The sequence below is a fragment of the Choloepus didactylus genome, chromosome 4 (assembly GCF_015220235.1).
Source record: "Choloepus didactylus isolate mChoDid1 chromosome 4, mChoDid1.pri, whole genome shotgun sequence".
NCBI lineage: Eukaryota > Metazoa > Chordata > Mammalia > Pilosa > Megalonychidae > Choloepus > Choloepus didactylus.
Genome location: NC_051310.1, coordinates 93,084,929 through 93,109,720, shown reverse-complemented (window position 1 = coordinate 93,109,720; position 24,792 = coordinate 93,084,929). Strand labels below are relative to the sequence as shown.

At 52.0% G+C, this 24,792-nt stretch overlaps 1 protein-coding gene across 2 annotated transcripts in view; it reads right to left on the bottom strand.

The window, feature by feature from the left end:
* The window catches only part of SEMA4B (semaphorin 4B), a 34,578-nt gene that overhangs the window by 7,873 nt on the left and 1,913 nt on the right, over positions 1-24,792 (bottom strand). The window contains exons 1-4 of one of the 2 annotated variants that reach the window (XM_037833051.1): positions 17,142-17,391; positions 15,516-15,774; positions 1,778-1,941; positions 1,544-1,606 (exon numbers count right to left, since the gene is read on the bottom strand). In XM_037833051.1, the coding sequence (XP_037688979.1) occupies positions 1,544-1,606; positions 1,778-1,941; positions 15,516-15,774; positions 17,142-17,204 (549 nt within the window). In that variant the 5' untranslated portion in view covers positions 17,205-17,391. Of the gene's footprint in view, positions 1-1,543; positions 1,607-1,777; positions 1,942-15,515; positions 15,775-17,141; positions 17,392-24,792 lie in introns of those variants that run through there. The other variant, XM_037833053.1, reaches the window with a different exon arrangement.

The following is a 24,792-nucleotide window of genomic DNA, read 5'->3' as shown; positions in this document are numbered from 1 at the left end:
CTAGGGAGAAGGACGGAGAGGTCAGTGTCCAGGCCCAGGCATGCCACCAGGGGGCACCCCCGAGTCTGCCCCACTAGACTCAAAGCCAGTCCCACAGCCACAGCCTCTGCGCCCAGGACCTGGGTGTGGGGCACTGGGAATCCAGCCGAGTGACAGAGGGCCACAGGGAGAGCTTGTGTGCTGGAGGGGTCCTTGGGAATCAGCCAGTTCCGTGGTTTGCAAATGTTTCTTCAACCTTAGGGGTGAAGGGCACAGAATCCCACCCACTGGGCTATCCTGGCACCCCGAGGGACCTCTGCAGAACCACTGCCCCTTCCCAATCGACCTTGGGTGAGGAAGCCACAGCCCACAGTGGGAGGGGGCCCAGCCTCCATATTGCCTCACAAGGGTGTCTGACAGGTCCTCCAACCAAGCTTCTCATTGGTCCCCCAAAACTGGCTCCTCCTGAGATCTTTTCACTTTTACTAATGACCCCTCCATCTTTTCTGCTCCTGGGCTGCACATCTTGGAGTTGGCCTTGACTCCTTTCTTCTCACCCCCGTATCTGTTCTCTCAGGAGATCCAGGTATCTCCATCTTCATGTGTCGCCCGACGCTGGCCATTCCTCACTCCCTTTTTTGATACCACCCTGGGCGGAGCTCCCACCACCTCTCACCCCTCCCCGGTCTTCCTGCCCCTGTCCTCGCCCCATGGAGTCTGTTCTCGGATACTGCGGCCAGAATGATCCTTTTAAAGCACAGGTCAGACCATGTCACCCCCTGCTCGGCCCTCCAGGGGTTCCCCACATATCTCGCTAAGGAGGGAGTCCAAAGTTCTGCTCCTTCTCCACATATCCCATGGTCCATCCCTCTCCTCCTTCTCATCTTGCTCAGGTGTCACTTTTTTTGTTTTTTTTTTCAAGTATAACTGACCATCCTTTAAACTGTTTGCCCAACTCCCTATATCTCCAGTGCCTAAAAGTTCCTGGGTACAGAGTAAGGACTTAATAAACATTTGAAGGAATAGCAAGTTGGGGCAGTCAGGGCAAGAGTCTAAGTCCTGTGCTCTTTCCCCATACCTTAGCCACCACCTGCTGCTCTTGGGACCAGCGTCCTCTGAGGATGGAGGGGAGTCCTCTGGAAGCCTGGGCTGGACCAGAGCCCACCCAGTGGCTAGGCCAAAACCCAACCAGATTCTGTCAGACCTGCTACATCAGGTCCCGTCTGCAGACGGACACAACTCCCCACCCACTCACTGCTCACAGAGGGAGCAGACGTTTATTCAGCATTTATTATGCATCAGGTGCCTTATACCTTTTAGTTCATTGAAGCCTCACAGTAAGTCCAGTGAGCCAGGCTTCATTATCCCTATTTTACAGGCAGGGACAGTGAATCAGCTTATTTGAGGTCACAGAGTTGCAAACCCAGGCTTGGCCCTCTCGGAAGCCCATGCCTTTTCCACCTCATCTGGAGGCATCAGCTCCCACTTCTGCCTCCATGCTGGGCCCAGGTCCACCATCCTCCATCCCTCCCTCAGCTCAGTTCACCTGCAGGTGGTGGCTTACCTGGGGGTCCTTGCCCTTGAAGCTGCACTGTTGTTTCCTCTCTGCATCTGCACGCCACTGAAGCTGGAAGGAGAAAGGGGAAGGTAAGTGTGCCGGGGAGAATGGAGGACTCGCCGAGCCTCTCTCCTCTCCTGTCTGCATCGTATCAGGCCCGGAAGGCCAAGCCTCCTGTCCCTCGTTCCCTGTGCCATTATCGTCTGCCCAGCCTAGCCAGCCTTGGGCAGCATTGCTCACCTCCTGGTACTTCCCGCCTGGCAGGAAGCTGAGGCTGCTGTTGAGCGCAAAGAGGGCCTCTCGGGCTCCCACGTACAGGGTCTTGCCATCCCTGCTCAGCAGAAGGGCTGTGTAGTTGGAGGTGTTTTGGGCTTCAAATCTGAGGCATGGCCGCTCTTCAGAGCCTAGAGAGAGGAAGACAGATGTTACCTGGGGGCATCCACTCCCACGAGAAACCTCTTAACCAATCTCTAGAAAGGTGGTTGGTAGCAAGGGGTTGGGGGAGAGAGGGAACAGTCAGGAATGTTGGCCTCTCAATCATTGGATAAGAAACAAATGCATAAAGATATATGTAAATGAACATTAATTATAGCATCATTCATAGTCATGAAAAATTGGAAACAAAGTGCCCAACCATAGAGGACTGGGTGAAAATAAATTATAATACTCCATTCAATGGAATACTATGCAGCTGGTAAAAAAATGATGTTGTATTAGAAGCTCCAGGAAAACAAGCAAACAAAACTGTATAAGAAAGGCATGGTCAAAACATGAAGTGAACTAAAATAAAAAGTGATGGGTTTTGAGTGCATAATAGACTATAAGAGAGGAAAATACATGTAACACCTTCCTTTGAGTGGCTTTAGAACCAAAGAGAAGGAGATGTAAGCAGAGCCCATCCTGAGCCCTGCTGTGTGCATGATATACCTCGGCAGAGTGGTGTCAGCACCGGGCCCTGGTGTTCACTTTCTGTCATCACCCACTGTCCCTCATGGAAGAATGGAAATGTTTTCACCCTTGACCTCAGAAACTTTAAAGTTCAACAGACATCATGATGTCACAGGGTGAGTGAAGGAGAAAGTACTCTCCAATATGCTCATCTAAGAGTGAAAAGGGCCAAGATATATTGTCAGTGGTTAATGGAACAAGAAATAGAGGCCTGAGGATGTTATTTGGGCAGTGTAAATGATAGAGAGCCTCATTCTTCTCAGCCACAAGTCAGCAAGTCATGTCCGAAGTTGATAAGCCAAGAAATAGTGGGATGAGCATTTTATTTAAACACAAGGAGGAAACCACTGCAGAACAAAGACCCCAAATGATAAAAAGTTGCCTCTTTTAACCAGGCCTGGGGCTGGGGAGACTGGGGCAGTTGTTGCTTTTCACAAAAAGCTCTTCTATACTTAGAAGAAAAAAACAATTAACCACATGCAAGTTAAATTTTAAGTATCTTTCATTGTTGTAGAATATGTAATAACAAGGAAAGATATTTATTATCTACCACTAAATGAAAATGAAGGTTATAAAATGGTTACATTCTATTTTCTATGGGAAAATCTAAGCATTAAAAAAAAATCCAGAAGGATATATCACAAAATGTTGAGAAGCAATTTCCCCTGGTGGAACTATAGACTTTTCCCCTCTTTTCATTCGTTATCATGTTTGCATTTTCTACAATATGCAGTTTATCCCTGTGTAATGTGAAAGAAATAAGTTGGAAGGAGGAAGCAAAAAAAGAAATGTGCCCACCTATCCTATCCCCCAGGGTACTGTTTGTGCTCTGGGTGATGAATGGGTCTGGAGAGAAACTATTTTAAAAACTCCAAGCAGCTGATGAGAAAAGAAAATCAAGCAGAAAGCAGCCACGCTGACCAGTCGCAGGCACATCCTAACTGACCAGTGGATTAGGACCAGGCACACAAACACAGTATCATGAAGTGGAGGAAGCAAAAAGGGCAACATGCCAACAAAGCTGTTGAGAAGACAGCTTCATGTGTGTTTACAGGTCAAGTGTTCTTACATACCCCCAGCCTGGCTCCACAAAGGACGAGGAATAACATAGAAAAGAAAGTAGTGAAATATAAACACTCAAGTCAGGAGCAGAGACAAAACCAGATCTGAAGAAAACATCTAACACAGAAAGGAAAGACAGATTCACATAAGCAGGTCATAAGGTCCTCACACAGAGGCTAGTGATGGGCTGCACGCACATTTAGCTCTGAGCATCCCAGTGGCCAAAGAGAAAAGGGAAATGAAAGTTACCTCGTCCTCAGTCTCAAAGCAGGAACACATAGCAACATTCCCAGGCTTTTTATAAGCTTGTTCTCCTGCCCCCTACTGCTAGGGCAGTGGTGGTCCGGAGGGTTAAAAAGCCTCTTAACTTGTAAATTCCGTTACTAGATTCCAGGTCTTCTGCCTCAGATTCCCGACCCCTCACTGGTTCTTACCGGCACTCTGCACAGAGGGAAGCCCAAGGAAAATTCCCAGCACTAACCCACCCACCCCCACTTCACCTGGACCAAAAATTTCCTCAAAACACTGGAGCCCAATTACATTGCTTGTACTTTATGCCACAAGATGACGGGGCCTTTGGAACAAGCAGCCTGACCTCCCTGTGCTCTGCTCCAGGAGGAAGCACCATCCTGGGGAGCACCGTCTCCATGGCCACAACAGGTCCACTCCTCCTCAGAAGGTGCTGCGCTAAACACTCTGCAGCTATAAACACCCTGCAGCCCCACAACAAACCCATGAGGCAGGTGCTATTATTATACCCAGTTTACAGATGAGGAAATTGAAGCTCAGAGAGCTTAAGCAACTTACACAAAGCCCCACAGCAAAAGAGGAGCTGGGGTGGGGCATTGGCCCAGGTGATCTGCCTGAACCCAGGGTCTGAGGCTAAAGCAAAATCACCTAGAAGTTGTTAAAATGCAGACCCAGGGCCTGCCCCTAAAAATTTTGATGCTGCAGATGTGTGAGAGGGCCTGAGAATGTGCAAGTTGACAAATTCCTGGGGTGATTCTGAAGTAGGCGGTCCAAGGACCACACTTTGAGAAGCACTGCACAGGCCTGCCCTTAGGGCAGCTCAGACGTCATCCTACCAAGCCACGGTTTTACCCCAGCATATCATGCGGAATGAAAAAAACAAAACTCACAGGAGTCTTGTGAGCAGTCAATGAGACCAAGGCAAACAGTTCAGTCCCTCCTTATTTTTGGCATCCCTCCCATGATGTTTTTGAAAGCAGGGGCTGGATTCAATTTGCCAGTGCTTATCTGCCTGCAGGGAACGGGGCATTTCTACCAGGGTGAGTTCGGTAAGTCTGGGTGGGAGGCCACTCTTGGAATCTGTCCAGATACAAAAATGCCAAAGGTCGGAGATAAGCCTGAAGTCCCAGGTGGCAGTTCGGCCCCACTTAGGCCTGGGCGAGGGGGTGGAAACATGCCCAGGACCCTGCAGACAGAGCACAGCCAGGCTAGAGGGAAGCCCTGGTGGCAGCTGCCCACTGCTGGTCCAGCCCAGCCCTCCAAACAAGCCAGCTGCTCATGAACTCTTGGGGCCTCCTGTGGGGAATACAGTAAAACAAAAGGGACAGGAAGTGTAACCAGAGTGCCTCGGAGAAGAGGGGAGAAGTGGGCGAGGCCTTCCATTCTGGGGATTCCCCTTCTCACGTACCCTCGTCCTATTGCGCTGAGCCCCCCATACTCAAAACCATTGTATCCTGAAACTCTTGGACCCATGATCCCCTCACCCTTGTGGACTTCACCAGGCCTGGCCAGTGGGGCTGGCTTCCCGACGGGGAGGGTCAACAGAGAGGGATTAAAAGCGCAGACTCTGCGGGCAGAGACCTGGATTCAAGTCCTGCCTCTGCCACTTCCCAGCTGTGTGCCACGAGCATAAGAAGTCACTTAACCTCTTTGAGCCTCACCTTCCTTATCTGTAAAATGGGGATAATAACAGCACCTCAACTTACAAGCTTGTTATGAGGAGAAATGAGATTATGTATGTAAATAACAATATGCATAATAACCCACATTTAGTGAGAGCTTTGCTCAAAACAATTGTGCACGTATAATTCTAGTGCTCGCGTGGTGTCTGGCACACAGTCAATAGTCAGCGAGCAGCTCAAAAACAAAACCCAAAATCCTTGCAGGAAAATCCAGCTCAGCCAGTGCTGCCAGAGGGGCCAGACAGAGCAGCTTGGAGGAGCTGGGCCTCCCTCACCTGGCCTGCACCTGCTCACAGGAGGGTCTCATGGCCAGAAGCAGGGGCGTGTGTGTCACAGGCACGTGCTGTGTGCAGGAGCAGGTCTGTTATCAGTGTGGGGTTCTGGCAGGTATTCCAGGGGCTTGGGGTCACCTCCACAGTGAGCATGCGGGTGTGCTGGGGCCTGCCTGAGCTTGTCTGTGGGTGCGTGTGCGTACACCATACTGCAGGGCTTGTCCATGCTTGCCGGTTCACTCCTGGGTGCTATCTGTGTCCAGGTGAGTTTGGGGGTTCTGACCCTGGCTCCCTGTGAGCGTCAGTACACCTCGGGGCCCGGGTTAAGCTTTTGCGTTGCTCTCTGTTTGGCTCAGACATCCTCCATGTCTATCTCCCCAGCGGATTAGACCAGAATGGAGAAAGCAAGGCCTGCCTGAGGCTGTGGTTGGTTTTCCCAGTTGAGATGAAACCTCTCCATCCACCCTTGGCAGGCCTGAGCCAGTGGCTTCCCCAGGGCTAGCGCTCCCCGCTGGGCAGACCGCCTTCCAAGAAGGCAAGGTGGGGGGTGGCCTGGGGCTGCCCTGGCACCAAGCCTCCTCGGACTGGGCCTGTCAGTGGGTTGCCTCAGGGCCGCCTGCAAGGCCCCACTCCCTCAGCCCCAGACCTGGGGCTTCCAGCAGGAAGTGATGCTGGAACAACTCAGCCCCCAGCCTCACCTATAGTCTCTCCCCTTCCCTGTGACTCAGCCGGAAGATGGAGCTCTCCAAGGTGAGACGGGAACAGGGCTCAGCACTAGCCCCACCCCAGGCCGTCCCCACCCCGGGCCAGCCAGCGAGGTGCGGCAGGGCCCTGACTCGGAGCCGCGCCCAACTTTTCTCCCCGCTCCGTGGCTCCGGGTGCCACAGCAAGATGCTGACCTGGCCCAAACATCCCCTCTCCGCAGGCCCCAGCAGGATCAGGGCAGAGGACACCAGCCAACCCATGGAGTCAGAGCAGGCAGGTGGCACAGGGGAAGAGGACGCTGGCTGCTCCTCTGTCTCTCGCCTCCACTCATGTCCCTCGAGAGGTCCTGACAGGCTCTGCTGAGCACTGCCCCAGAGAGGTCATGCCAAGTCACCCAAACCTTGGACCCATTACTTCCAGCGAGAGCACCGCCCCCGGGGCAGAGCCACTGACTCAGCAGCAATCAGCAGCAAACTGGGGCATGGCCTGCGACGTGGAAGCACTTCCTTCCCTCCACGCTGCCCCAGTTGGCGGGGGCAGGGCAGCCTGATGGGCAGGTAGCACAGGTGGCCATGTCTTCCCGAGGCTCCAGGAGCACGAGCAGGACGTCAAACCGGGAAGGGTCACCCTCGGCGGAGGAAGGCAGAGGGGCTGTATGCCAAAAGCCTTCCCCTTGGACTAAAGTAACCCAGAGGCAAGTGGGGCAAAGGGCCCCAGCCTGGAAGCATCTGTGTTCCCGGGGTGAGCATACTCAGGAAAGCCTGGCCCCAAGTGAGCAGGCCAAGAGCCCCTGGCAGAATCACCAGGGGGCCCCAGACCCTACAGACCCTCCTGTGCTGTCTCTGGCGGTCAAAACACCATTCAGGAAATCTGTACAGACTGACCCCCCTCAGAGCCTGACCTCCACCTGCCCCATGCCCCCCACCCCCACCCTTATACCAAGACCACAGTCCTCTGCTCAGGGTCTGACTGTTCCCCAACAACCCCTCTCTCCTGAGGCCTCCACCCCAGGGGTACACGTTCCTCCCCTCAACAGAGGCCTCCCCTTTCTCTGAGGAAATTGGAGCCATTAGGTATAAACATCCTCAAATTTTCACTGGTCCCCAGTTTCTGCAGAGACCAAATCCTGTGACATCAACCATTCTTTACCTCTCAAAAAGCAGTCTTTTTCTTCAACGTTCATCCTAAAAATCTTCGCACCTCCCTCCTCCCCTTCCAAGTCAGACTCCTAAAGAAACCGGAGGACTGTGAGTCTCCATTCCTCATCTCCCACTCAGTGCATGGAGAGAGTTGGCCTCCACCAGCCCTATGGCCTGATGGGGTCAGTCCTCCACCATCCAGGACTCACCTTACTGCCAAATCCCAGATGCACAAGACTGCCCAGCACCTGCAGGCTGAGGTGCTCTGTCCTCTCGGTCTCGGTGCCCCAAGAGTCCCAAGGACAACTTCACGTGTCCCTCACGCTCCTTCTGGGCCCCCATCCCTCAAAGAGCACTTTTTAGCACTTACTAGGCATTTTCAATGGGCTAACTCTCCTAATCCTCACAAGGATGTGGTGAGGCACGAGCTATTTCCGTTTTTGAGATGAGGACTGAGGCACAGGTGGAGAAGCTTGTGGAAAAGTGGTGGGGAAGGGATTCTGGAGAGTCTCCAGAATCTCCAAGGTTTGCCCTCGAATGTTCTTGTTCCCTGGGTCTGCCCTTGGCTCATCGCTTCAGTGACTTGGATGCTGGCAACCCCCAAGTGCTGGCCTTCCTCCAATACACCAGACACCGCTGGACAGGAGACCCTAACAGCTCCCCCTTCCAGGCCTAGGGTCTCAGGTCTCTGTAGGGCACTGGTCACTCCCCTGGAAATGTGGGTGCCACACTTTCCCTCCTTCTCCCTCGCCCACAGACATCCAATCTGTAACCAAATCCTGCCAACTTTCCCTCCTCAGTATTTCCAAATCCATCCCCCTTACCATCCTTGCCCCCACAGTCCTGAACCTCCTGAATGGCCCCCCTGCCTCCAGCACAGCCACTTCACTGCAGCCAGAGGGCTCTCTGGGAACTGTCACTCTCCCTTATAAATCCTCGGCAGCACCCCACTGTCCAAGCTCCTAACTCCCCATCCCTTGACACAGCCTCCTTCCTGGTTCCAACAGAGTGAAACTGAGCTCCTTAAGGTCCTATTTCTCATCTCTAGGTCTGCTCAGGCAGTTCCCTCAGCCCAGAATGCCCTTCCTTTTGACAAACTCCTACTCATGCTCTGAGAGTCAGCTTGGTTTCACCTCCTCCAGGAAGCCTTCCTAAAGGAGGGCCCCTTCCCTGTGCACCCATTATTCCCTGCTCACAACTCTCGCTGGCCGCATTGTTTGATGAGGATGGGCTCTCTCTGACCATCTCTTCCACCAAGCTGAGAGCGCTTTGAGGACAAAGACTCTAAATTACTCATATCTGTATCCAATATTTGTACTGCCTGGTCAGGTGAGTTCCTGTGCTTAGGATGCCTTCCTCTTCCCTCCCTGTCCTTACTAGAGGGGTATGTGACCTGCCTTTGGGTTCAACACTCAGGAAGCCACTGCCGTCCCTTCCCCAGCTGGGTTATTGGCCCCACAGGTCTCCATGCTGGCCCCAAAGCACTGATCATTCTCCCCCACAAGTATGAGCTACATGGGGTGGGTACCATGACCAGCTTCCCTGAGTTCCCTGTTGGGTTTGATGAGTATCTGCCCCAGGCTGCATCCTGGGCCATGGCATTCACGGAAGGTCTCTTGCTTAGGCATCTGTTGATTGAGTAAATGACAGAGTCCTAAATTCCAATTCAGGGTGCTTCTAGTCCAGAGAGGGGCCCCAGATTCAAAGGGGGTGTCTGGGGGTCCTGGATCTTTCACACTCACAAGAGCGTGTCTGAGATGCACCACTCCCATTCTGAGCCCTCCCCAAGCGCTGAACACTCCATTCTGGAATCCCAGAAGAGCTGAAAGTAAGTGCTGCAAGGAACAGGCAGCAAGCCAGAGGGACCGCAAAGGACACTGGATGGGGAGTCGCAAGACCCGTGTGTGAATCGTGACTTTATCACTGACCTGCTGTGCAACCCTGGGCAAACTGCTTGCCTTCTCTGAGAGGGGAGCCTCGCAAGGTTGCAGGGAAGACCAAACAATGTAGCATATGGGAGTGCCAAGCTCTGCCCTAAGGTTAGGGGTCACCACCAATCACCCATTCCACCACCCCCTCATTGCCTTATTTCCTTCCCACTCTTGCTCGGGACCTTTTTCACAAGCAAGATGAGCAACATGCTTTCCCTGGGTAAATACCCAGCACCCTGCTCTCTTCAGGCCAGACTCACAAACCCACTTCTGCAGGGAAGCCAGGGAGAAGTGCAGGGGGTGCGGTGGTACACCAGGGGGCAGAAGCCCCCTCTGAAGAGGAAGCTGCTGCTTAGCTGCAGCCACTGGCTGCTACATGGAATGGGTGTCCAGCCTTGCCAGGTCTTCAGAAAGCCAGAAGCCTGGAGTTTTATGTAAATTTTCTAGTTTTAAACATCAGCAACCAATTAAAAATTTTCTATAACACTAGGAGGCCAAACAAAGTATATCTCCAGGTTGGATCTGGCCCACTGAGCCAGTCTGCAAACCTCTGTCTGCAAACCTGTTTGCCTGCAGTCTCCCTTGTATTGCGTTCCTGCCCGAGGACGTTGTCTTCCCTCTTCCCAACCATCAGGGCCCTCTGCTGGGTCCCTTCCCCTGTCTGGGTAGTGACCTCAATAGATGCCTTTCCCAAATGGAAATATATAACCTATCAATTATTCAAAGGCTGAATGGGGTCATTTGCCTTTTGAACATTTCTCAGGTAAAGCAGGAGGCAGCTGTTCTAATGGAAAGAACATGGCTCTCGAGTCAGAGCTGTGGCCCAGAGCTTGGTGCCCAGTCTTTCCAGCTGTGTGATCCTGAGAACATGACTTAGCTTCTCTGAGCCTCGGTTCTTCATCTGTATGTGATAGGTCAAGACTCCCATTATGCTCTAGTATAGGTGGTTTTCCTCCCTCTTCCTGTTAGCGCCTCTCCCAGAGGATAGACAAGGGGAAGTCAAAAAAGAGGAAACGGGAGTTACAGTAACAGGAAGGATTTCTGTCTACCATCTGCAGTGAAATCATCCCCTCGCCGCAGACCCCCACCTCTCTGCAGTCCATGACACTGTTGGGACGGGCTTTTCAGGGGGACCCATGAGTGCAGCACAGAGGGGTCCCACAGAGAAGAGGGATGATCACAGGCCTGGCAGGTTGTGCTGAGTGACTTGGACAAAATACTTCACCTCTCTGTCAGCTATCTCATCTGTCCAATGGGGATAATTCCACCTACCAGATGGATGGTAAACAGGATAAGACAACCAAAAGCCTGGTGCTCACACAGCTCTGTACCAGTTAGTTCCCCTCACCTTGTTTCTTCAACCAGCTACCAAATGCTGGAAACAAACATGAGGACAGCAGCTGCACCACCGAGGAGCTGGAGGGCTGGTGCCAGCCCTGCGGTGGAGATGCTCACACAGGAATGGTGGCTAAGGATGACCAGTAAGACCCCAAAGGGCTAGGAACACAGGAAAGGCCTGTGGCCATGGGAATGGCAAGAGACAGGGTAGGGTCCTTACAGGCTCTCAGGTGTCTGTCCCTAGACATCTATCTCTGTGGGTGCCATTCTCTCCCCTGGATGCCAGGAAGCACTCCCAGGACAGAGAGATCAGAATACACACAGAGGGCAGGGAGGGCTAGCCGGGGCAAAGCAGCTGGAGAAGGCATCCCAAGGGAGCAGCCTCCCGAGGAAGCCAACCAGACAGAGGGCAGGTTTTGTGGTTTCTCTTCTGCCCAGAGGAGGGGCCACGCCAGAGGCTTCTCCAGGCCTACACCAGCCTCTCCATCTATTCTGATCACAGGCCCTAAGAAGGGGGCATGAGCTGAGTCCAGCCTTTTCTCCAGGCACCGTGCCATCCTGTCCATCTCCCTTGCTGGAAGGCAAGTGTGCAGGGGTATCCAGATGTGCCCCCAAAGGGTTGGGTATTGAAAGCTTAGGGCTTCCCTAGGCCAGTACACAGATATTTCAACACCCAGGTGGATGTGGGCTATGCACAGGGCAGAGAAGCAGCAGCAAGATGCAGGGACCAGGGGATGGGCATGGTCTGGCCCCAGGCAGAGGAGGTTTTTGGGGCAAAGGACTGAAGCAGGAAGGCTTTTAAAAATAAGGGCTAAAGGAAGCAGGACCCCTGGGGATGACCTGGAATCAGAGGTGGGGTTCACACCATTCAGTTCATTAGAATACAATGTGAACAGTGTCTCCTGGAGCTGGGTACAGTGGGCAGCCATAGCCTGGTAGGGGCTGGGCCCAGCGGTCCTGGCACCCCACACCTAGCAGAGAGCCTGGATACCAAGTTGATGCAAATAATCTCACAAAACGAGGCTGGCAGGGAATTTCCAGCACAGCAGAGCAGAAGCCACTACCTGGTTCTGGGGATGGGGCACGTGCCAGGCACCGTGCCAAACACTTTACATACATTATTTCATGTAATCCTCCCAGAACACTGTAAGATGGGTCCTGTTATTATTCCTATCTTGCCAATGTGAAAATGGGCTTGGAGAAGGCAAGGAGCTTGCCCCAGGTCGTGTGGTTAGCAGGTGTGGCAAGGCTAGCCTGCAAAGCCAGGTCTATTAGCAATCCAAGTCTGAGCCCTCTTCACTCCATTCTGAAGGGCCAGAGGGAGGCCAGTAACCAGCTAGGCCTGCACCAGGGCTCCTCAGGCAGCCATGACCCTGGGGGCCTTCTAGGGGGTCAAAGGACAAGCAGCCGGTCTGTGCCAATGCCCATTCTCTCTGCTCAATGGAGTTTTGCTGACCACAGTTTGCAGGCCTGCAGATTTATTTCCAATCTGGTTCAGAAACACTGCGTCCAGAGCTGTCCAGCCAGGCACTCCTGGGGCGGGGGAATTAATAACTCCCTTTAATTGTCCAAATAAAGGGACCCATGAAAACTTTCATGAGTCAAGGAGTCAGGTTTGTTTTGTTTCTTTGCACATGGCCAGGCTGGGAGTCCCTGGGTCTTGAGGCTCACACACGCAGGCCATTGTTTCCATCACCATCACTCACTGCTCTCAATACTGCCGAGACTTCGGTCCTAGAACTCCAGATGTTCCAGTTTCCAATGCAACGGAACCAAAATTTCAAACACTTCTTTGAAGCATTCCTTTGACAGGGACTAGTAACTTCTTTCTTATGGGCCTCTGCTTGCCCAACTGACCCTGGAGCCCTGAGTGACTGTCCTCTCATCCTCCTCCCCACACTGGCCACTGGGCGTCTGGAGACCACAGTAGGACAACTTTCTGAAAGCCCCAGGAATCTGCCCCTTATCAACTGTAAGGAGGGTTCCCTGTGAAAGACCCTAGGCATAGAGTAAACTGAGTAAACCGGACTCTAGACCTCAAGGGATTTTGTTTGAAACCACAGACATAGCCCACTGTCCCCAGGCAGCCAGGCCCTTAGGAGGCTTGGTTGGGAGTTCAGTAGGGGAGGGCAGGGTGGCAAGAAAGGGGGAGTGTGGTTTCCAATCCCACGCCTCTATCCCCGTTCTGAGGGAGGAGCCCTGGAGCCCTGAGCCCAGCATCCTACAGACTACCATGGGCTTGCACAGGAGGGGCACACTGCCAGGAACATCTAACGAGCCCCAGGGGACGAGGCAGGAAACCGCCTCAGGCAGTGCTCAGAGGGTAAGCCTGTTCAGTTGCCAGGGCATTCCCTTCTGGGGCTCCCAGCCAGCCGGAAGAAGGGGAGGCGGGTACCAGGGACCAGGAGGAAGCCCAGGGAGGCCAGCGAGGCGAGCACTCCGGGATGCGGTGGCAGCTCAGGAAAGTGTGGATGTGTGCTCACAGGTTCAGGTGCCAGAGTGCTGCTAGCCTGTACCAAGACCATGATGAGACTGGACTTTAAAAGGGTCCCCTCTGGGCAGACCCAGCCCCAAGAACACAGAGGACTGGATCTTTGTTTCTAGGGGGCACAGCTTAGCAAGCAGAGCATGGGCTCCTTTCCAGCCCCCCTCACCCAGCACCTGCCAGGTGCGGCTGCCCTGAATGGTGAGCCAGGGAGCCCATGCAGGTGGACTGGTATACACATGGAAGCCTGGACTGTGGCCTGGGAACGAGTCATGAATTTAGGGGTGGACAAGGTCTTGGGGTCGTGTGGGTAATAACCAAATGCTCTAGCTACTCTCAGGAAGCAGGTCCTTTCCATTCTTCCTCATGGCTCCTAAATTCCAATTTCCAGCCGCCCCATGAGTGTCCTCATCCAGTTGTAGAGTTGGACACAAAACCCACTGTGTTTGACATGGCCCTGTCGGCTAGCCCAGTTCCCCCAGGGCTGTAAGTAGAATCCAACGGAGCAGTTGCCCCCACCTCATCTCACCTTCACCCAAAGCTGAAAGGAGCCAGGAGCAGAGGAAGCTGTGGCCACACACAAAAAAATCGCAAGGCAGCAGACCTGGGTCTGGCTACACCTGTTTACCCTCCCTTTATGGGCTGGAGCTCCCAAGGGGCTGTGGGAAAACTAACACCCCAGAACCCTCCCTGCCCCAGGAGGAACCACCCCAGCTCTGTGCAGGGAGTACAGGGGTGAAGGAGTGAGCAGAAGCCAGTGCTCACCACATAACAATAATGACAGCTAACCCTTTGTGAGCTGTGTCTGCACACCCAGCCCCGTCCGAAGGACTTTTCAAAACATGAACCCATTTACTCCTTACAACCTTGAGGTCTATTTTTACCCCTATTTTACAGATAAGGAAATCAAGGCCCAGAGAGGTTACATAACTTGCTCAAGGTCACTTACTAAGTGGCAGAGGCAGGACTTGAACCCAGACCATCTTCTCAGTACCATCCTGTAGTATTTCAGATGTGGTTACTCAAGGGCCAGTAGGGCCTGCCTTAAAGTGCTAATTCTGCTACTCTTTCCTCTTGTAAATAGGGTGTTTTAGGGGTGGGGATACTTTAAAGAGAAAGGAGTCTGGTACAGTTTCAGTCTGTAACCTCTTAATTTATATGTCCTTTATTCTAATTCATACAGTGTAACCAACCAATCAACCAATGGCTTGTGTATGTGTGTTGGACACCTTTACACATTATGCCCAAGTAATACACCTAGTTTCTTTACATTCCAAGATATCCTTGAAAGATATTTATGACTGTGCCCATTTTGCAGATGAAGAAACTGAAGCTCGAGAAGAAAGTATTTGCCCAGTAGTACAAAATGGGCTTGGGATCCAGGTATCTGATTCCAAAGCCTAAAGGACTTCGGAAGGGCTGGAGAAGGAATCAGATGATAGAGGGATAAGAAGGAGGGAGAACAGGGCTGGAAAGGGAGAGACCCACAGAAGTGGAGCTGAGCAGCAGGCAAGGGGCTCCAGCAACGAGGCTAGCATGCCCCAGTCATTCTCTCCCAGGCGCCCAAGGCTGTCCCCACTGTCAAGTAGGGGCCGGCCTGGAGGTCCTTAAGTGTCGGGGCCCGGTGCTGCATCCGCCGGCCAGAGTGGAGGAGCGGGGAGGGAGGATCGGGTGCCCGGCCGGCGGCTGCTCCCGGGCCCTGCTGCGACTTGCCAGGAATACCAGAACCCCAGTGTTTATGGGGCTGCAGGCACGACCTCCTCCACCCCCCGCCGCCCCCGGGGGCAGCACTGCAGCCAGCTCTGGCCGCATCAAAGACAAGCATATGGGCGGGCGGACTGAGGGTGACCTGCGCCGCGCTATCCTGCCACCGTCAAAAGGGCGCCCTCCCAAGGGGCGAGCGGGGGAGACAGAGCCAGCGAGAAGCCCCCTACCCTTCCCGAAACAGAAGGGAAAAAGGGGCTTGCGGCCCCACAGCTCCCCTCTCCTCTCTCTCCCTCTTTGCGGCTTTCTGAAAAGCGGAGGGATCCTACAGGACCCCATACCTCGGACAAGCCCGATCCGCTCCCTCCTTTGTCACGGCAACCGCGGCACGGGGCGCATCTACCACCGCCCTCCCCTCCCTGTGACCCATGCCCGCGCCCCCGCGGGTGGTCCCGGCACTCACCCATTGGCAGGCTGATCCGGGGGATGAGCGCCCGCGTCGGAGGCGGCGGTAGCAGCAGGAGTAGCACCAGCAGGAACAACAGTGGCGGCCCCAGCGGCCGCGCGCCCAGCCCGTTCCCCCGGCCCATGGTGGCGCGCCGAATTCGGACAGCAGCGACCGTGCTCTGGCTCCGGCTCCAGTTGATCAGCTTAGCTCGCTGGCTGCGGCCCCGCCCCGAAGTCCAGCCCCTGAGCCGCCCCGCGGGCCCCTGCCTCCGGACCTGGGGAAGTGGGGGGCGAGGGGTGGGAAACGGGGTCACGTGGGATGCCGCGAACACAGCCCCTAGGCCCCCGCGGTCCCCCGGCCGAGCTCACGTCCCGACTGCCCAGCTCGGCTGAAGCTCGCCCGCGAGCGCGGGAGGGAGGGAGGGGCTGGAGGAGGAAGTGGGATTGTTAGTCCTGCCTCTCCTTGCCCCGCTCCTTGCCCAACTCGCCCCTTCCCCCTTCCTCCTTCCTGGGCGCGGGAAGCACCACGGGCGCCAGTATAGTGCCCCCAACTCCGTGCGCGCCTGGAGGGAGCCCAACCCGAGAATCAGTAGCCACAGAGGCCTGCCCGAGTGCGGGGGAGAGGGGAAAGCAGACCCCCAGCTCCCCGCCCCCACCTCTCAGACCCGCCCACCGCCTCTCGGGCCAGGGTCGCTTCCGGCTCCGGAGACTTTCTGTTCGTACGTCCATCGGGGGACACTCGTGGGTTTCTTTACTGTCACCTCGAGAGGGTGGGGCATTCTCCCTCTGTAGCCCCCCATGCGCCCACTTGTCGGTGACCACTCGGCCGAGCTGGTGCTAAGGCCGGGAGTGGTTGCTTCTGAGTAATTTCTCCACGGGTCACTCCAACTCAAGTCTTAGCAGAGTGTTCACTGTAGGCTCAGCACTTAGTCTAAGAACCCTGGGGGGACACCCGCACTAAAAATTATGTCCCCGCGAAGCAGAATCTGGGGGCGGGGGGGTTGCCAAGATTAGCCTATGGGAGATAACAGGATTTAACATACTGCCTAGAAGATGAGAACCTCTCCGACATGTACAGGTGACCCAGCAGGGGAAAGGACCACCCCCCCGCCCCCAGGGCTGGAGTAGAACTCCAGAGGCATGCACTGAGAAAGGGAGAGCCCCCAATTTTCTTGGCTCCTAACCTCGCCACCCGTGGAGCTAAGCTCTGTTGAGACCAGAAGTCTCATACTGCAGGCTGGACCCCTTTAGTGAGTCCTGAAATCAATAGTGGATCCTCATCACCATTTAAATAGGAAGGGAGGGAGGAAAGAAGGGAAAGAAATAGAAAATATCAAATTGCAGTGATCACAGAAAGGATAAGGTTCTGTGATCACTGCAATTTGGGAACTTTTTCTAAGTGCACACAGTCATGGTGAAATGTAATTCCTCCTGTAGGCTGGAGTAAAGAGGAGTTTTTGGAAAACTCTGGACAGTGGGGTCCTTTCCGCATGAATCAGCTCCAATTGCAGGAAAAGCTCCTCTTCACCCCCATCCCCCTCCCGGCAAATCTGCATTCCTCACAACAACTTCCTTTTGCCCATCCCCACCCCCACCCAGTGAGGTGGGCATAGCACTCACAGGGGGTGGGCATAGCACTCACATGGCTCTGGGTCTCTTGCAGCCAAGCTTCCTCATACTCCCATGACTGCTGTACCTCCACCATCCTGACACCCTTCTGTGGATGGGCTCCAGGCTAGCAGCACCCCTTTTAAAGGGGCTCCCAGTACTGGACACAGATTTCCACATGGGATGCACCAAGGACCCATAGTTACAGCCTCACCCAGGTCTTGGATGCTTTACCTCTCTTTATGGTGTCAATCTACCTATAATTGATGATGCCCAAGCTTCTGTCCTGTAGCTTGGACCTGTATCCTGAAATGCAAATAGCCTCAATATTTCTACTCATCTGTCTGACAGGTATCTCAAATGCAACCTGTCCAAAACTGAGCTCCTCATGCTCCGCCACCAAAAAGGAAGGAAGGAAGGGAGGGAGGGAGGGGAAGGAAGGAAGGGGAAAGAAAGGAAGGAAGGAAGGAAAGAAGGAAGGAAGGAAAAATTATGTGCTCCATCTACAGCCTTCCCCATCTCATTTAATGGCAATACCATTCTTAAGTTGCTCAGGCTAAAAACCTTGGTTCCTTGCTTTTCTCCCCTCACAACCAGTTCATTAGCAAATCCAAGTTCACTACTTAACCAAGGTCCCAGCTACAACCTTCTTTCTCCTAGTTACTGCAAGGGCACTGCTTCCATGCTTGCAGCCCTATAGTTATTCTCAACACAGCACACAGAGTGGGTCTTTTAAAAAGTCAGGTCAGGGCACTCCTCTGCTCAAAACCCTCCAATGGTTCCCCATGTCACTCAGAATAAAAGCCAAAGTCCCTTTGTTATCCCAGCACCTCGCATCTCATCTTCCTCTACTCTCCCTTCACTGGCTCCACTCCAGGCACACTTGGAATAGTTGGAAAACAAGCAGCACTCTCTTGTTTAAGGGTTTTTGCACTGGCTGTCCCTCTGTTTGAAACACTGTTCCACCACATACCCACATGGCTGAGTTCCTTGCTTCTGTCAAATCCTTGCTCAAATATCACCTTCCTGAAGAATATGAACTGCCCCCAGTATTCACCTTACTTTGAGCTATTTATTTCAAAGCACTCCTCACATTCTAACATACTGTTTGCATACTGTATGATTTACTTATCATTTTTTCTTTATTGTCTGCTCCACACATTCCCCCTTCCAAGAATGTTAACATAGGAGGGCAGGGATTTTTGTCTGTCTGGCTTGCTAACTGACATATACTAAACCTCTAGAACAGTGTCTGGCACATGGTAGGCCCTCAATATATATTGGCTGCATTGTGAAAGAACGAGTACAACCTAAGAATCACAGAACACAGCTGGCTCATGTTAAATGACAACCAAAGCTAGGTCTTTTTTCTATCAACTTTCTCCCAGCAAATAGTTCACCCAAACCTGATATTATGCGATTGATTTTTCCAACCTAAGCCCAGGACTTCATATTTATCTTCTTTAAATCTGTTCGTTTTGGTCCCGATTTCATCCCCTTGAGCTCATTTTGAATATTGATTCTATTATCATATATTTGGCTTTCCCTCTCAGTTTTGAATCATCTGTGAACTTGATAAGTATTCCTTATGCCTTTATTCAAGTCATTGATAAAATATATTGGGTAAGCAGACCTTAACACCCAGATGCTGGTTTCTAAATTCCACTCTCCAATAAAATGAAAAAGAATTCTTTTGGGAAATGGCAGGGAAAGTACAAGATGTGTCTGGGACATGCTGTTGGACCAGAAAGCAAGGAAGTGATCAAAGACAAATAGGGTCATGTCAAAAGGACATAGGAGCCAGCTTAATGGCCAAACTTGGGACAATTTGAGCATCAAAAAAAATAATGAAGTAATGGATTATAATGCATCAAACTAAAAAATGATCCATTAGTCCAGAGTGTAACTCAAAGAAAGAGTAAGAGAAGACATAGGGAGGAAGCTTTTTCTTTACAGAATAATTCTGGCTAATAGATATAGAAGAAATGCTAGGATTAGAAAATCACCATTCTGCAACCCATAATGTAATAATAGCTCCAAGCAAAGATCAACAATGGATGCTAAAACCATTGGGTGGGAGATTGTTAGGAAACTAGATATTAACAAGGTCTCAAAGTCTCACTCACAGATGACTTGGTAGTGTCAGAGGGGAAAAATGTATCTCCCTAGGAGAGATCCGGTGGCCACCATCTTAACCAAGAGATCAAAAGTAGCATGATCAGTGATGGGACAACCTGGCATCATTTACCTCTTGAAGTACTACAAGCAGAATTATACAACATCATCACCCTTGTAGCATTCTTGTCAAAAGTGTTGAACCCAGAGCTAATAATGAGGACACAATCAGACCCATCCAGCATGACAAGCATTCTATAGGACAACTAGCCTTGGACTCTTCAAAAAAGTCAGGGTGATGAAAGGCAAAAAAGACAGGTTAAGAGACGAAAAAGACATACTGATCAAACGCGATGTGTGAACCGTGATTGAATCCCGCAAAATAAATAAATAAATTAATTAATTAATTAATTAATGCTATGGAATGATTGGGAATATTTTAATATGGACTGTCTATTACGTGATATTATGGCATTATTTTTAATTTTCTTACATGTGAGATGGCATGGTAATTTTAAGAGAATGTCCTTGTCTTTAGGAGATGCCCGCTGGACATTTTTGGGGTGAAATTTCACGATGTGTGCAACTTACTTTCAAGTGGGTCAGTTAAAACAAATGTGTGTGTGTGCATTAGAGGGAGAGCATGTGAGCACAACTGTGGCAAAATTTTAACAATTGGTCCATATAGGTGAAGAGTTGTGAGTGTTATTGTACTATTTTTTCAATTCTTTATTTGGGAAAAAATACTGGGTGAGGCAGAACTAAAAACAGAGCCCGATGGCATGACACTAGAGACCCTTGGTGGGTTAAAACCGATCAGTATCTTTTGTAGGTTGAACAACTAGATCTGTGTCCTCCCAGCTGTACTATTCAGCCCACATTTCTCTGTCATCTATAAGAATATTCATTAAGAAAAAATCAGCAATCAATCGTGTTGAAATCAAGGTACTAGCTTTAGCATTTCTTTCTTCTATCTCCTGTTTACCACTCTTACCTAGAACACCTAGCACGTGTGGCACATGCTCAGTTAATTAGTATTTGTCTTGTGCATGAATATCCCCACCAGGTAGCTCCCAAAAAGGCAGCAAGGTTGCTTTGGCCTGGTGTCTTTGTAACACCTGGGTTGTCTCTGACTCTGGGTTTGTCCCTGAGGAGAGGAGGCAGGGGCTGATGCACCCTCACTGTGGTGGTTAATTATATCCTGCTCACTGCTGCTCAAATGATTCAAGTGTGCCTGATGCCAGCTGGGCAGCAAGCCCCTCAAGGGCAGTGACAGGTCTTCCATCTTCCAAACCCCCACCGCCTAGCATGGCTCTCCAGTAGGAACTCCACGGGGGCTGACAAAATGAGGGACCCACTGTTCACTTGGAGAGGGCACTTGATCCATGCCCCCTGCCTCAGCCTCTTGGGTCCCACTGTCTTCCTTCAGTGTGCTAATTTGTTATCCCCAGGCTGGGAGAAAAAAACGGGGACAACTGACAGAGAAAAATCTCACTGGAGCTGGCTTTCTGTGGGCTCAAGAGTGGTCCCAAGCCAACAATGTCTCCTGCTCCCCTCTCAGCCAGAATGTTGGTGTTCATAGAGAGCTCAGGGGGTGGCATGAAAAGAGGGTACAAAAAAAGGGGAAGAGAAAAGTAATGCTTCCTCCATGGCCCCCCACCAGCAAAATGAAGTCATCATCAAGGCTGGCCCTCTTTCCCGTCCATACTCACACAGTCCTTGCCCTCCCTCCCATTGTCACCATCCTTCCTTCTCCGAGGTTCTCTCTCTCTCTCTCTCACATTCACATCTCGTCAACCTTGTAGCATTCTTGTCAAGTATTGAACCCAGAGCTAATAATGAGGACACAATCAGAAGCATCCAGCATGTGTCACACATCCAGCACACATACAAACATTATAAGAAGGACAAAAACAGAAGAACGAGAAGTAAAAAGTGCACAGGAATACATTACTAAGAGGTCAAAACAGAACTACTCTAGGTGAGAGAAAGACCAGGGGGTATGTGTCTTATCAGCAGACCAGGAAACTTTGAGGAAGGAGGAGAATATTTCTATAGCTTGATCTGCCTGTTGATGACCCAAGAATACTCAAATGTTAAAATGTATCCAGCTGTACACTTCAGATTTGTGTATTTTACTGTATGTAAACGTATGTCTTATAAAATAAACTGGAAGAAGAAAAAGGGGGAGAAACGAGAGGAAATCACAGAAGAGGGAGAGTGAAAGGAACTGAGAGCAGCTACAAGAGAAAGAGAAAATAAAGCAAAGCATAGCTAAAAATATAAGTCAAATAAACATGTATGCCCCAATGCCCATCCGACCCTACTCAGCACAAAGGAAAAAGGCAGGGACCCAGGCACAGGGCAAGTGCTAGCACTGAAACTGTCAATCCAAGGCCACGTTTAGCCTCTCAAGCAATCAATACACATTAGTCATCCATAGGAAAAGCCTCTGCTCAGGTGCAGGCAGGCCGCATCCTTGGACACAGATGGCCCCCACTAGGCGGCCCCCAGACAGTCTTGTCTGTTCTAACTCCCACCAGGGGGGCCTGGCTTTCCAGCTCCAATACTATCCTGGACGTCGCAGCTTTGTTTGCCGGCTTTGTAGGAGGGGCCTCCTGCTCAACCCTCATGCCAAGCCCAGTGGAGCTTGAACCCAAAGGTCCCACCCGCCCCCTTCTGGGGTAGGACTCAAGTTCCTCCCCCAGATTCTGGCTGGCAGGCTGCCAGCAAGGCCTTGCCAACATGCACTGGCTTCAGCCCAGCTCCCTGGGCCTTGGCCCCTTGCCACTACCCCTTGTAGCCTGGAGCCCTCCTCCCTGGCTTATGCCAACCTGCAGCTGCAGCTCCCCACCCTGCCCTGGCTGGGCACGCTGCTGGATCTCCTCCCTAGGGGCCGGGCAGCAGCTCAGCTGCAGCATCAATCCATTTTGAAGAGGAAGTGACACTAGCTGGCACACCCTGTGTGTGTGTGCTTTTAAACCAACCAATGGCTCCCAGGTTCTGGGGGCTAGAAGCTTCCCGGGGGCAGTACACTCTGTAGCAGAGGGCATTCACCCAGGGTCAGCACTAATACTGCCTTGCAATGTCACAGCCAGCTTTGAACCAGGTCTGGCAACAAACATCAGTGGCCTCCTCTCTGTCCCTCAAGCCATAGTCCCTCCAGTGGTCCCTTATTTTTATTTGCTTCTGGAAGTGGGGAGGGTCCGGTGATTATGCCCAATGGTTCAGAAGACTCTCAGCACCATCGGTTATTTTGTGGATCTTAAGCCACAAAATCTCTCTGAACCTCAGCTCCCTCATCTATGACAAGGGAACACTAACAGTACTTGATGGGGCTGTTGGAAGAAATGATGAGACTCTGTTACCGAGCCTCGGCAGTGTCTGGCATGCAGCGAATGCTCAATGAGCTAGGCCATGCTTGTTATACTATTAACGATTCACCTCCCGGAGCTCAAAGTTGCCCCACATCATGGCCCTAACAACTCTTAACTATCTTTTAGATTCCAAACCCAGAGCTATCTTAGCATGCTCTCTTAGCCTCAGCTGAGCCTCCTACAAACCTGGTGCTGAGGCTGCAGTAAGTTGCAGGGTGAAGGAACCGGCCCACCCAGCCCCGGGTGCGCCCGCTGTGGCAAAGGAGCCCGCCACACCCCAGCGCCACCCCCGCTGGGACCTGTTGGGGCCTGAGCTGGCCACTCCCTGGGATGGGATCCCCCCGCCCCACAGGGCTGTGGTGCAACCAGCAGGGCCCGACCTGTCCCTGCCCTGACATGGTAAAACATGAAACTGCCACTGTTATTCCCCTGCTCTTCGAGGCAAATTCAGGAGCACTGTGGGCCCACGCCTGCAGGTCCGCTCACCCAAGGGGCATGGAGAGCCTGGGCAATTGGCCCAGCCAATGCCCGGACCTGTCACTCTGAAGGGGCACCAATGACTGCTCAGTGACTCTCTTTCCTGCTCTGAAACCACTGCAGCCACCCACAGATGGGAGGCAGGTGTTCTAGGCCAGGTGATAGTGGGGGCCAGAAGGGTAAGGGTCTAGGAGAGATAGTCTCAGCTTCCAGTTTGGCTTATCAGACTTGAGGCCCCCTCCATTCCCCAGATTCCAAGATGTCGGGAATCTATCTCCCCACCGTCCACCAATTCTTCTGCCTTAAATCCCACCCTGAGCCCCAGACCCCTTGTCATTGCTTCATGGAGGAAAAGAAGGCCAAGGGCAGGGTTGCCCCTATACCCCAGAAAACCAACCCTCCTTTCCAGGGGCCCAAGGTGCTCCCCTTGCTTTTTCCCTTCCAGAGAGCAGAAGCTCTCTGACCACAAAGTTTCCTAGTCACCTCAGGTCACCTGGAGGTTGCCATTCTTCCTCCCAGATGGAGCCTTGGTCTTTGTTCTGAGGCCACCCTCAAAGAGTGGGCAGGGAAAGGTGTGCCCTTTAAAGCGGCAGGGGATGGAGCAGATGGGTTGCCATGGATATTGTATGGCTCCAAAGATTACACTATCACCCTGGGTGGAGGGAGGGATGCACTACCCATGGTGGTAGGCCCACTTGCTGCCCAAAACGACACCAGCAAAAAACACTTGCAGAGAGCCAGTGTGAGGGAGGGGGGTACCAAAGCTGCAGGCCTGGGCTGGGTCTCCCACACCACCCACCCAGGCCCTATGACCCCCTTGCAGTACCACTGTGAGTGCAAGTTGGCCTAGAGGACCCCATGCCAGGAACACTGGGAATCCACGAGGCTTCCAGTATCCCCAGATTGGACCTAGCAGGGCTGAGGGTTCTAAGGGGCTTGCACTTGAGTCTGACCCACCCAGTCACATAGGCTCATCTCCAGCTCTCTCCACCTTGTGGTTCCACAGGGACTCCACAAACCTCTTTAAAGGGAACAGACCCACTGGAGACTGGCCTTGCTCCTTCCGGCCTCTTTATGAATGCTGCCTTAGTTCTTTCACTACAGCCTATGAGCAGGAGAGCAGTACAGGGAACTGTAAACCTCAAGAATTATATGCCATTCTGGAGAGATGTATCAGGCTTTCATCTGATTTCCAAAAGATCCTCGATTACTCCAGAAAAAGTGAAGAACCATTTCTTTAAGGTGATTTAGTCAGTACACACAGGGAACTTTGAAAATTAGCCTTTATCAGGTAAAAAGAAGTTACATCTTATTTGGAATAGCTTTATAACCTTGACATGAACTATTTGGCAAACTCCACCTAAATTAAAGTTGACATTTATATGGCTAACATTTATTGAGCACTTACCATAATCAAGGCATTACACTGAGCTTTTTCCCATCAATCATTTAATTCTCACACTAACTGGAGTGAGACAGGAATTATACTTCCACTTCATAGATGAGAAATCAAAGCACAGAGGTTCAGGAACTTGCTAAGGTCACACAGGCAGTCAAGTCAAGGCTAGGTCCAGAACCCAGATCTGCTGACTGCAGAACCAAGTAGATACTCTACCCATAGTCATAATTTCAACCAGGTTTTTTCTCAAGTTGCATAAACTGCTGTGCCCGCCTGCCTGCCTGCCTCCCTCCCTCCCTCCTTCCTTCATTCTTTCA